The 12641-nt window shown below is 34.0% G+C and overlaps 1 protein-coding gene across 3 annotated transcripts in view; it reads left to right on the top strand.

Moving 5' to 3' along the window:
• Nucleotides 1-12641, top strand: part of ADCY2 (adenylate cyclase 2) — a 202890-nt gene that overhangs the window by 144423 nt on the left and 45826 nt on the right. For all 3 annotated transcript variants that reach the window (XM_084510129.1, XM_084510130.1, XM_084510131.1), the window contains 2 exons: nucleotides 2854-2923; nucleotides 5883-5980. In XM_084510129.1, coding sequence (XP_084366255.1) covers nucleotides 2854-2923; nucleotides 5883-5980 — 168 coding nt within the window. The remainder of the gene's footprint in view (nucleotides 1-2853; nucleotides 2924-5882; nucleotides 5981-12641) is intronic.

The raw sequence follows: 12641 nt of genomic DNA, 5'->3' as shown, positions 1-12641 counted from the left end.
TAATTAAATAATATTTTAACTTTGTGAATGCTAAGTACTCAGAAAAGAAAAAAAAAAAAAAACAGATTAAAAAAAAAAGTCACATATCTGGGACATTAAATTAGTCACTTTTTTGTTGTTTTGTAATTTTGCTTCTTTTTTACTTGTTTCTCAGCTGTAAAAGGAAAATACTATTATCAGCTAAACTAAAGGAGTGGTTTTAAAGCTAAACTTTTTGCATTCTGTAAATCAAAAAAGCAAATATTCAAGAAAATCTGTGAGGCAACTTGTATTTTTATGTGTTTTTAAGTGTAAAGCTTGGATTGTATAACAAATGGGTCTATGGCTGAAAGAAGAAAAAACATTATAGCACATAAAATACGATATGAAAGTTACTATTCTTTTAATCTTGCTTTTATTTTTAATTAGGAAAATGCATAAAATAATTAAAAAAACAAAACAAAACAAAACAAAACACAAACAAAACAACAACAACAAAAAACAAACAAACAAACAAAACAACAACAACAAAAAAGAACATTTATAGTACAGAGCCATTGTTTCTTTGATCCTGGCCTATCAGCAAGGTCTGACTCTTTTATCCCCATCATGGTTCTTTACCCGGTGTCATTCTCTGGAAAAAGTAACTGGTCACAAGCGAATGGTCATTATATGTGGGTCTTTGGACATTGCTTGCCCAGTTGTTAACAGTTAGTACTAAAGATACATATGCTCAGCTTCTCTCTGTCAGCTGAGTGCCTTAGCTGTAAGGGTGTAACATCACTTTTCTCCAGTGTTTCTTTTCCCAGCACCTTGAACATGGTGTTCCTGGCTGTGAAGTGCATGAAGTGCACAGGAGGGGTTGAGAAGCCTTTGTTATGCTTGGTGGTTAGGGGATTTTTGCAGAACGTGTGGTGGAGAGACAGTAATCTAAATATATTCCTAGAGGAAGATAAAGTAAAGTTATTTTGCTATTTGATAAATAGGTTACTTTGTTAAAGAGACACATTCTCTATTTTTTGTCTAAGTCACAATGGCTGCTGTGATCTGCACACACATTGTCTACCAGACAAGGGCCTAACCAGGTGCCCCTGTGGATACGGGTAGAAGTCAAGTGTCTGTCTGTGTTGATCCTTGAACTGCAAAAGAATCTGAAAACAAATTTGATGTTTAGCTTCCCAGGTGGCATATTCCCATATCCTTGCAGATACTTTGGTACGGTTTATGCTCATCAGGGAGTCAGGCAGAATTTTGCAGCCTTGTCTCTATGCCAAAAAGCCCTTACCTTTGCTTATTCTCTATGCTTATTCTCTACTTCTATTTGTCTCTGCTGCACTCTGTCCCTCATCTCAGACCTCTTAGTTCCTACTGAATCCTTCTGCTGGCTCTCCTGCTTTCTCTCAGTTCTGGCTGTTCCTTTGCCTACTTATTTGCTTTTAATCCCACAGAGCCTTTTGTCTGAGTCTTGCTCACCCTTCTGCGGTAGATGTCATGTTTCTTTTTCTTTCTTCCTGGTTCCTGGAGATTCTGACTGACTTTTTTTCTGTAGAAGACTACAGCTGGACCTCAACAAAATGTTGCTATATGTACAACAGCCTGTCCTACCTGTTTCTACTCACAATCCTAGCTACAATCAGACATAAATGTGAGGCATTTTGGATCAAACTGGAAAATATGTTTGAATTAAACATATTTTGTACTGAAGATGTTTTCACCTTTTTATATTGAAACTGATTGGATAGGAACAGAAGGAGTCTCCCAGGCAAGGAGACAAATATTTTAGAATTCACAAGTCAAAACTAATAGCTTACAACCCACTTTCTCCTCTCCTGTTCTCCTGAGATTCTAATTTAGGATGTTTTCCATTGTGGTTCATTGCTGCTATCCGTCTGCATTGCAGTCTCTCAACTGAGACATTCCCTTTTATTTAGAAGGCATTAGATACAGTAGTAGCTTAGAGTCTAATTTAAAGTTATTGCTGGAAAGGTTGCAAAAAAAATCTCAAGCCCAGTTATTAGTGTTCAAGCTCAAATATTATAAGTTCACAGAAGTAGAGTGTTTAAATAGTTTTCTCAAGTTTGTTTAGTCCCCTTGAGACTGAAGCAATGTAACCTCTTGAAATTTTAATATTCTGTTTCTTTTCAAGTGTCCATTAAAATAAATGTGGACTTTCATATTAGAACATTTGATTTTCTAAAAGTTATATCAAGCTTTTGTCAAGATTCACTCCTTTTAAAATAGGTTTGTCATTTCACTGCAAGTACTTGTTCTATTCTGTATTTCTCATCATTGAGCAGGGAAGAAGTCCTTATAATCAGTAAAAAGGTCAAAATCTACCTCTAGAGTACATGGTCATAGTCCATATACTAATACATCTCAAAGACAAAATCACTCCACCTTTCTTTAATAATAATTTTTAATTTCTCTTTTCAAATAGGAGTATAATTTGCCTGCCATTCTTGCATATTGTAACAATATCCTTTTTATAAGTAACTTGCAAAGGATTTCATTTTATCTCAGGTTCTATTCTGCACATTGTAGTACTATGGTATTTTGGATACCAGTGGTATGTCAGTGTGAGAATTGTATCATGTAAATGTTTCCCTTGATTGTCTTTGGGAATGATACACAGAAAAATGGCTCATATGAACTTTTGTTTGATATGTACGTTAACAATAGAAATCTACATGTAAATGGAGTGGAGATTTGTAGTATCCTTTTCTACTCTCAGTGCAATTCACCATATAAGTTTCAAGACAAAAGAACTTGCTTTCTTCACAGTTATTTTCTTGTTTTACTGCATTTCAGTGATATAAAAAGACAGGACTACTTGATTCTTGTATCAGTTATGATGTTTTATATTTCCTTTTCTAGGCAGTGGCTTAAATCTGAAGACATTCAAAGAATATCACTTCTTTTCTACAATAAGACTCTGGAAAAAGAAGTAAGTTATTTTCACTGCAAGTTCACAATGGATTCCTTCTTTGCCTGATCCTAAGTGAGGCCTGTGTACCTTGCTTTTGTAAGCAACCATAGCCACAGCACCCCTCCTGCAATGAGAACTGCTTAAAACTTATGATTAATATTCTACCTCATTTGCAGTAGAAATGTTTTGAGTATGATATTACGCACTGCTTTCATGTCGCAGGGCAATTTTTGTGGTGCTCTGCAGTTCACTAGAATTTCTTGAATTTTTCAGAGTGGTACACATAGAGGTGAGAGGAGGTTTGATGATCCAGATTTGGTGTAACTGGAGCAAAAAATTCTTATGTTCCATTACCTACATACTTGAAAGGCATTTATCAAACTCAACCATTTCTCTTTTTTTCCTTTTGCCATGTCCCAAAGACTCCACCTCTAGTAGCAATAGTCTTGCAATAATTTCAGTTTATCATTAGTTTTCTTCATATGCACTTGATGCTCACAGTCATTTCAGAGAAACAATACTGTAAATATTATTTAAGAAAAACGCCTAGGATGTCTTGGATGCAATACAGTAAATGTTCTTATGACTAATATATTTTATAAAACATGTTTGAGACGCATTTGCAGGTGAGGTAAATGGTACTGTTTGCAGTCCTTGAAGTAATGGTCAAAATGAAGGTTTCCTCCATTTTAGGTGACTCTTGTGACCACTAGCCTAGGAAGTCAGGCCTTTATTCTTGTTGTTTAATGGCCTTGTGGAGCTTAAGTGTGTTTCAACATGCTGACACATCTTCAGCAGAAAGACTAGAGAGCTCCATTTTTCCCCTTCCCAATAAGCATAAGACAGCAAATAGCTAAGCAGTTATGGTGTCCCTCAGGGAAGAGGTAAGTTTGACCACATATGGCTGTATAAATGAGTGAACCTGGTAAGAAAGTGGTAGGGGAAGCACTACCATACTGCATATCAAAGGCGCAAACATCCTCTGGGTCCTACATATGTTCCAAAGACAAAATAAATCATTTTTGCAGGTGTCTTTCAGTTCAAAGCATCTGAAAGAATTTTAATGTTCTCTCACAGCTCAGCAGAATAGAGTTCTTATGGTAGGCTGCCAAAGGCCTGTGTTGTATGACCTTGGCAATGCCTTATGGTGATAAAGCTTTCAAGACTTGTTGAGGCTGTATAGAGAGAAGAGGCAAGACCTGCTATGGTTTCACCCAGTGTTTAGAGAGTGCGCTGAATGGATGAAAGATAGGAGCACATTCAGATTTCAATGTGGACTGTACTAACTGATTAATTCTAAAGAAGAACTTGAGAGCAAACCACTTCAGACAATGAGGGAATCGGGACTTGGGAGAAAATCAGGGAGCTGAGTTATTTGGCTGTATAGATGCTCCCTGTAGAAGTCTAATCTCTTTTTGACTGTAGAATGCTATGGTGTGACACAAAACTAATTGTTCTTTTCAGAGATGGCTTTTTAAGATCTTTCTTCACTGCCTTTTAATGACTCACTAGTCCAATCTTGACTTTAAAGAACTCAGTAGGAAGCTTGATTTTGATTTAAACAGCAACTTTTCAGGTCCTGCAGGTAATAAAGAAATAATTATTTAACCTAAGGAGTGAGTTGCCTGACTTTGTTGAGAAATGGCTGGAGAAGTGTGAAATGAGTTTACAAGTGTGTTGGATTTTTTTGAGATTTTAGCAGCAACTCCAAGTCCAAAACTGTTGGAAGAGACCAAGATATAATAAACTTACTCAATAGGAGGAACAATGACATTTGCTGCAAGAATACCCATCAAGCATAGTCATATTGGTGCCTTGGAATTCAGTTAGGCATATAGCAAGAATTACTATTAATATCTCACAGAATTCAAAACTGAAAAAGAGCTCTTGGGTTACTAACCTGAACTTCATGTTCATATAAAGTTCAGTGCGCCAGCATGAAGGGCAGAACTTGGCACTAAGCACAAAGACACAGCTGCATGTTTGCATTTAGAAAGCACAGCTCACACACTTTCTATTTTATGAGGTTTGTGTGCTGAACACTTTGTGAAAATAATCTTTGATATGTATTATTTTATTTTTTTTAAATAATCAAATCTTAAGCTCTTAGACTTTGAAACAACTTCTGTAGGGTAAGTAACTTCACTAGAACCAGTGCTTTGGTCATTTTGAGTACTTTGTTGGTTTCGATCCTAGATTTATCTGTCTCAAATAACAGAACAACTCAACTCTTCTAATAAATATTTCATTGGTTAATTCTTATGTTTCCAGACAGGCTAATTAGAGATTCATAAATAGTTTTTTGTGTCATGACAAAACAGATTAAACTGACTCTGTCCCATTGATATCAAGTGTTTACTAGTATCAGTGGACACATAAGGCCTTTTAATGCAGAGATAAAATATTTTCATTGAAGTAATATAACATAACCTCAGTAAATATCAGTATGATTGCTAGCTCTGCTGTTGGAAAAATAAATGTTATACAAAGCTGTAGCAGTTTACACTGTGTTGCTTCATGTTCTCAGAAGTTTCTATGTATTAATGTCAGTTGCAGTTCCTTATAACTGCTTCAGCCCATTTATATTTACTAATAGATGAAAAACAATTTGGGGAATTAATGACTGAGAAATTGTGTAAGCGTGGTCAGCCATTCTTAAAAATAAAAGTGCTCTCACTTTTCTTTTTTAATTAAATTTTTTATGATGAATTTGAGATAGTCCTGATGTGAGGAGGGGAAAAAGCAAACCATTTCACATGGCTATTTAAGCTGTCCTTCAAGAGATGAGAGGATTCACTACTATGCATGATAATCCTTTCCCCTGTGTAAGTGGATATGATAGTCATTGAACAACATGAAATTTACTGTTGCTTACATCAGTATACGCGTATGTGCATCTTTAACTGGAATTTCAGTTGGGTGATGTTTTATCTGCTTTGGAAATTGTGTTCTTAACATTTACTCATTCTTTTTCCAGTATAGAGCAACTACTCTGCCTGCATTTAAGTATTATGTGACTTGTGCCTGTCTCATATTCTTCTGCATTTTTGTTGTACAGATTCTGGTATTGCCAAAGTAAGTGGTATTTAACATGTATTCATTCCTATGTTTATTTGGTTATTAAAGTAAAAAAAATATATAATATATATTATATACATACATGTATAAGTAAAACATTTTTGAATTGTCAGATGACAGAGGTCAATTTATGGAAATGAAGTTGTACAGAGAAAGCTGAGGATTTTAGGCCATGTTCAATGTTATGCTTGTTTCTAATTTTAAACACTGTCATAGCTTGGTGCCCAAATGTTGGTGTCAAATATTTAGTTTTTATTAAACATTTTTAATAAAATTTTTATTTAAATTTTTAGTTTTTCTATTTGAATTTAAAGATGTGTAATCATGAGAGTAATGAAATTCATATGTGCAAAAAATGTAAAACAACCTGTAAGTTTGTAAGACTACAACTATATGTAAAATAAGTGTGAGTATTGGGCTTAAAAGGGGGATGAAATGGATTGCAGAATTGGGGCTGTGATTAATTAGTTCTGTTTAACATATTACTGTGGTGGTAGTGCTCTATTCTGCATAAAAATTGCATTACTATTTGTAAAGTGTCTCTTTTTAAAACTAAATATAATCAATTGATGGAATAATTATTGCCATCAGAATTTATTTGTATGAGATGATGGGAAAAATGGTGAGCTACTTTATACTTGCACATATAAATCAGCTGTTCTTTCTATTTGTGCATATTCTAAAAAGTCTGAGAAAAATTGAAGACAGTTCCAATAAATAAGATATTATTAGATTTCTTAAAATGGAATTTTGCTGTTGATTGTTTATATAATGGGTAGTTGATATTAGTTTTATAGCAATTGCTTCCAAAGCCAACACTGTATATTCTCTGTGATACAGTATTTCTTCAGACCTAGTATTTTCTCCTGTGTAGTGCTTTTGGGAGTAGTTTTTATAACATCAGTTGATGGATTAGTCTTGTGTTGTAGTACTTACATGTGAATTCAAAGCCAGAAGGAACTGTTAGGTCATTATAAATCGACTTTTCATACTGCAGACTTATTTTATAACATGTATAAAGTTTTACAGATTTCTCTTCAGACGTTATAGTGTTTTCTTTGCAAAGGTTTTCCCAACTAGTTTCTAATGTCTCGAAGACACTAGAGTTCAGCAGTATCCTGAAGCAGCATATGCTTCAGTCTGACTTAAGGCATCGTTACCACAAAATTAAAGTTGATGACTAATTTCATTTGTCCTTTTGCACAGTGAATGTATTTTACAAACTCTTATTTTGATTAGTACAGGAATTTACTCAGGGAACTTCTTTGTTAGTGTTACAACAAAAATTAAACTTGGATCTAACTAGTGCCTTCTAACATTATGGCTTATGACTGTTTTTAGTGTTTTGATTTCAGTCATGAAAATGAATTTAGCTTTATAACCTTTCGTATATGTAGTTAGATGCTCATTTTACTGTATCCTTATTAAGTCTCTTGAACCAATTGTGTAGCTCATTAAAATGTATCAGATACATGAAATTAGTGAACACTTGGGAACTATATTCAACTAAGGAAAGTGTCCTACAACTTGTAAAAGCATATTACATGATCTCTTTTTAACATCAGGGCAAAAGATACATATGATTTATTATTTTCATTACTGAAATGTAAATTAATTTTGGTCCTTTCATAAATCTGCTTATTAAATTGTAAAAGCGAGAGTGTAAAATTAGATATTACTAACACAAATGGCGTTCAGCTTTAAGGGCTCTGTGAGTTAATTTAAAAGACACAAAAATGGAACTCAGAAAAGCAAGGTATTATACAAACGTCTGCAACTCCGCAGAAAAACTCTGGGGGTGTTGCAAATTAAAAAAAAATGAAGAGCAGAAAATTCACTGGTGTGCGTAATTGTATTTTTGGATAGTAAAATTATCTTCAGTATATTATAATTTTACTTGAGTTGCTTATTGGAGTGTATTTATTTATTGTCTTATGAAAGCATTCTGTAGTGTAATGAAAGTAACACTTTTGCTTTTTTTTCCTACTTTCAACCTTTATTTTAAAAATCCTATAAAAATTAGATATAAGCTTTTTTTTTTTTCTGCACAGCTGTAAACCAGGAACTCATGGCTATTCTACTCATTTGCAATTAAGAAGCAATATTAACACCAGGAGCAAATGCTAGGCAGTTAGTAACTCTTGTGGCAATTTGGGGTTCTTCAATTGAAAAAAAATGTTGTACAAAATCATCACAAATGTAACTTAAATCAAATGGACTCGAGTGCTACAAACATAATTTCCTTCCAGAAAGGAGAAGAAAAGCAAACAAACAAGCAAACAAACAAAAAACCCAACCACCATACATTATAGTTTAGTTTAAAGTTCTGTTCAGCCTTTTTCTTCTAAAAATTCTTGGAATTTTTAAATGGTGATTTAATGAAGACAGAGAGAAAAACTGCATCTGTCATTGGGTTTTATCGATCCACTATTCCATTAATCTGGTTTTGCAGCAGTGTAATATTATTGATTTCTGTGCAGGTATACCACCTGCTGCTTTAAAGTTGATTTGGAGATACCTTATAGTGAGTTACATCCAGCAGGTTGCAAATACATAAGTAATATCTCCAAGATCATGAGACATTTATTGCAAGGCTGAAATTATTAATGTTTTATTTTTCCTGGGGTCTAGAAACTGATGTGGTGTTTTCATTAAAAAACAAAAACAAAACAAAACAAAAAAACCCTTCACAAAAAGTAGTTAATGTAAATTTAAGCAAGTAAACAGTGTGTTGTAACAAGTGTTTTAAGTATTGTAAGGAATCTTTATTGTGATGTTACAGTGACCACAGATGTTGATCATGACATTTCCTCAGAACAGGCCTTTGGTAGCTTTTTAGCCTTCTTTGTTTACCAGGTGACAGAAATTATCTCTGGTAATTCACAGTAATCCCACCTTCTTTATTTAGAGAAAAAGTCAACTGACATGAAATTGATAGTGTTATTTTTTGAAATTCAGACTGCTGAACTGATGAAAATACCTATCTATTGACCAGCAAATACTTATTGTGCTATATGAGTAGGGATTTTGTTTGAGGCAACATTTAAGTTCTTTCCAAGTCTTCTCTCTGAAGCTGCTATTTTGAATAAATTATGTCCTTTTGTTCTGAATCATGACAAGCTAACAGACATCTTGTTGTAGCCCTTGAAGATGGTTAGGCCTTAACATGGTATTCCAATCAGACACAAATGTATTTCTCAAGAGAAAAGGATGTAATTAAAAACTTAATCTGAAGTCAGATGTGTAAAATTTGAGACGTTATAAAAGAAAAAAAAGACACCATCACTGGCTATTTCTGCTGTATCTGATTAAAAAACAAAACCCAAAACAACCAATCAAACAATGACGACAACAAAATGAAATTCACTTACATGATTTTTTACTAATAAAGAAACCACTGTGCAGTTAGTCTGCATAGTCATTGAATGCATCAATGGCATCAGCCAAATCAAAAAAGAAATGGCTACTGTTAGACACCAAAAAAAGGTACAAAATTATTACTGTCTTCTATAATTGTCATTTGTAATTGCTTCATTATGATTCTATCACCTCAAGAGAATTTATGGTCAAAAAGTTGAAAACATGAATGTTAATTTCAGGGCAAGCTAAGGAAATTTATGTCCTATTAAGGTACATGTACAATTGGTCACATATTTTCCTGAAAGTTACAGAAGTGTAGAAAGAATACATTTTCTTCTCAATTTTTCAGTATCTATATCTTCATAATGAATCTTTATTTTTCAATTAAAGTGTTACCAATGAGAGAGACAAGTATGTGCAAATAGATTTTTTTTTTCCAATCTCATACTGCCTCATAAAAATTAATTATTCAGAACAGATTTGTACTGATAAAACCAGAAAAATATGGAAAGACACTTAGACTTGTAACTATCTCAAGCCTTGGAAGTTCTTTTGTTATTTCCTCAGTTTTAGACTCTGTCCCTGTGTAGGTTATTGTAAAGGCTTGTCCCATCAGAGTTCCAGCAAGGTGCTGTAGTAGAGAACAGACCTTTCAGAAATGAGGGCATTTCTTGGAGCACAGGAAGAGGCAGGTGAAAAATTAACTGCCTAGGGGACCCCAAGTATGCTTCTGACAAAGTAGTTCACCTACATCAGTCAATGGAATGCATTTGGTGACTTCATTTGATGACTCGGCACAATAAAGGCAAATTAGTTTACTGTAAAGACCTGTATTGTTTTTGTAATGTGACAGTGACAAAAAGTAAGTACATGTTCGTGCACTTCATCAAATGAGGTTTATTTATGTGGGCTCTTAATTTTTAGTGTTTTGCTTCCCATTATAACATCTTCATCCCATGTCACTCCTTCTAGGAGCAACATGAACTCTTTCAGTTCAGCCCAACTGCAACGCAAGTCGTTCCCAGAAAAGAAGGGGGAGTGGGGAGCAAAAAAGCTTACAACTATTTTTTCCTTGTACTCACCCCTCTGGATTCTAAGCCACCATTTTTCTTTTTTTCCTATCCCCAGTCCTTTTCTTTGTCCCAATAATTAAGAGTCTGGTTCACTTTCCCAAGTGATTTCTTGTGCCACCCTGCTAACATCAACCAGTGACAATACATTCAAAACAGCTACAAAGACTTCTGTTCTTGTCTGTTGCCCCAGGATTAAGTACTCTGCATAAGCTTATATGTTCATTTTATTTCCTTTGCTCTCAAGTTTCTCTCAGTAATACCTTCATGTCTTCTACAAGGATGCACTCCAAACATATCTCACAAGCCTATTCTTGGGCTGAATCATTTCCTAAGATGTGCAACTTCCTTTTCCGTATGCTTTGCATCAGAGAAAGTATAGCAATAGTTTGAAATGCAGGAACGTGCATCTTACTGAAGGACAGATATGAGGAGGAGTGCTAATGTATATAATGTATATAATAAAAAAGACTGCCTGTTAGTTAATTCATTTTCTTTCACCTCTTCCGTTGCTTGCTGGATTTACAATTCTATAGGGTAGAAAGAAGCTAGTTTTATGTATGTTGATGTAAAACGTAATGTCTTAATGAGAAATTCTCCGAGAACATGTACTCAAAAGCAATAATGATTTTCAAATAATTTCTAAAGGAAACATAATTTCAAGGTGAATATATGTCGTGAACTGCCAGTTGTTTGTTATTCACCAGCTGTTCACATTAACACAAAAATTGGTGAATACTTAGCATATAGGAGGTTCTCTGTAGGATTGGCAGGGAAGCTCATAAATTGCTTTCAATGACAGCAATAAAGCATCAAATTCATTTTTGAAGTTTCTATTTTTTTCTAAAACAGTTTCTATAAGTGTTATTAAAATGGATCAAATTTTTTTTCCAATATTTGTACATAATCCAAGGAAACTGATACATGGAGTTCTACTCCTAAATTTTTAGTATTAGAGTTTCAAAAATATATATATTTGAATTCACATCATTTCTAAAGAACACAGATGTATCCTTTTATTAAGAATATATTTTAACTCTGAATCATAGGTTTATGGGGGAACTAGCTTAAAATGTATTTATTATATTTGTGGAAAAAGCAAGGGATATAAAGTTTATTTCAAAATCATCATGCCGATATTTCTAGCAAAAAAATGTTTGCTAAAATAAGATATTTGCTGGGGCTAAAAGTAGCTGAGAGATATTTTCAAATTTTACAAAAAATGCCATATCTGTGGTTAAAGCTGAAAGTAGACACTCAGGTGAGGGTCTTCATGACAATGTCTGGTTCTTTTCCTTGAACAACTTAGTTGGTCTAGAGCTTCTCATCTCCTCTTGGCATGCATTAAATGTAATTACGTCCAACTACTTCTTTCCCTAGGCAGCCATGCTAAGTAGCTCTCATATAGTTCCTGGCGGAGCACTTATGCTCTGCTGTGGTATTCATATACAGAGATTTCCACATCTGCAGCATGCATACATGCACAGATTCTTTCTGTATCCCTTTTTCTGTTTACTGAGTCCTAGCATTTTGGCTAGACTAGCTATATATTTACATATAGACTACTATATAGTATACATGAAAAGAATTATTAGGAATGTTGAGTAAGGATGATTTCAGGAAGCATGTAGATTATTCAGTTGTTTTATATGATTTTTAAATTTTTTTTTTTTAATTATTATTTTAAATCTGTTCTTTTTTCTTTTCTTCATGGTGTTTAGTCTTCCTTCCTATCATGCTGCCTGTCCTCTGATGCTTCAGAATCGACTGGCCAGCCAGTCAAATTTGATAAAAAAAATTGAGGTTTCAGAGGTGTTAAATTCATGAAACCCATTCATGCAATTAGGGACCTTGTTGACAGAGACACAGTAGTATCTCAGATAAGACAGATGCCACAGGCTGTAGCTACAAGACACTGAAAACTGGACATCATTGCTCCCTGCTGTTTCTTTTCCTACCTTTAAGGGAAAGGTACATTACCACGACAAAATTATTTTGTAAATCTAGCAGACTCTTCTTATATCAACTACAAAAAATACAGCAGTAAGGTTCTTGAACAGAGCCTTTTAAAAGCAAATAAAACACAACCTTGGTGCTGTTAATTCACTCTGCCATTTAAATTATTTATATGAAAATTAGTATCTACCCATGATAATAATTTTGCAAAGTTAGAGATAAAACCAAAGCCAGTATTCCTTGAGGAAAAAAATAAAAATAAAAACAAAACA

Source organism: Aythya ferina, assembly GCF_964211825.1.
Source record: "Aythya ferina genome assembly, chromosome: 2".
Lineage (NCBI taxonomy): Eukaryota > Metazoa > Chordata > Aves > Anseriformes > Anatidae > Aythya > Aythya ferina.
Note: the sequence above shows the minus strand (reverse complement) of the source record. Positions and strands in the feature narration are given on the sequence as shown.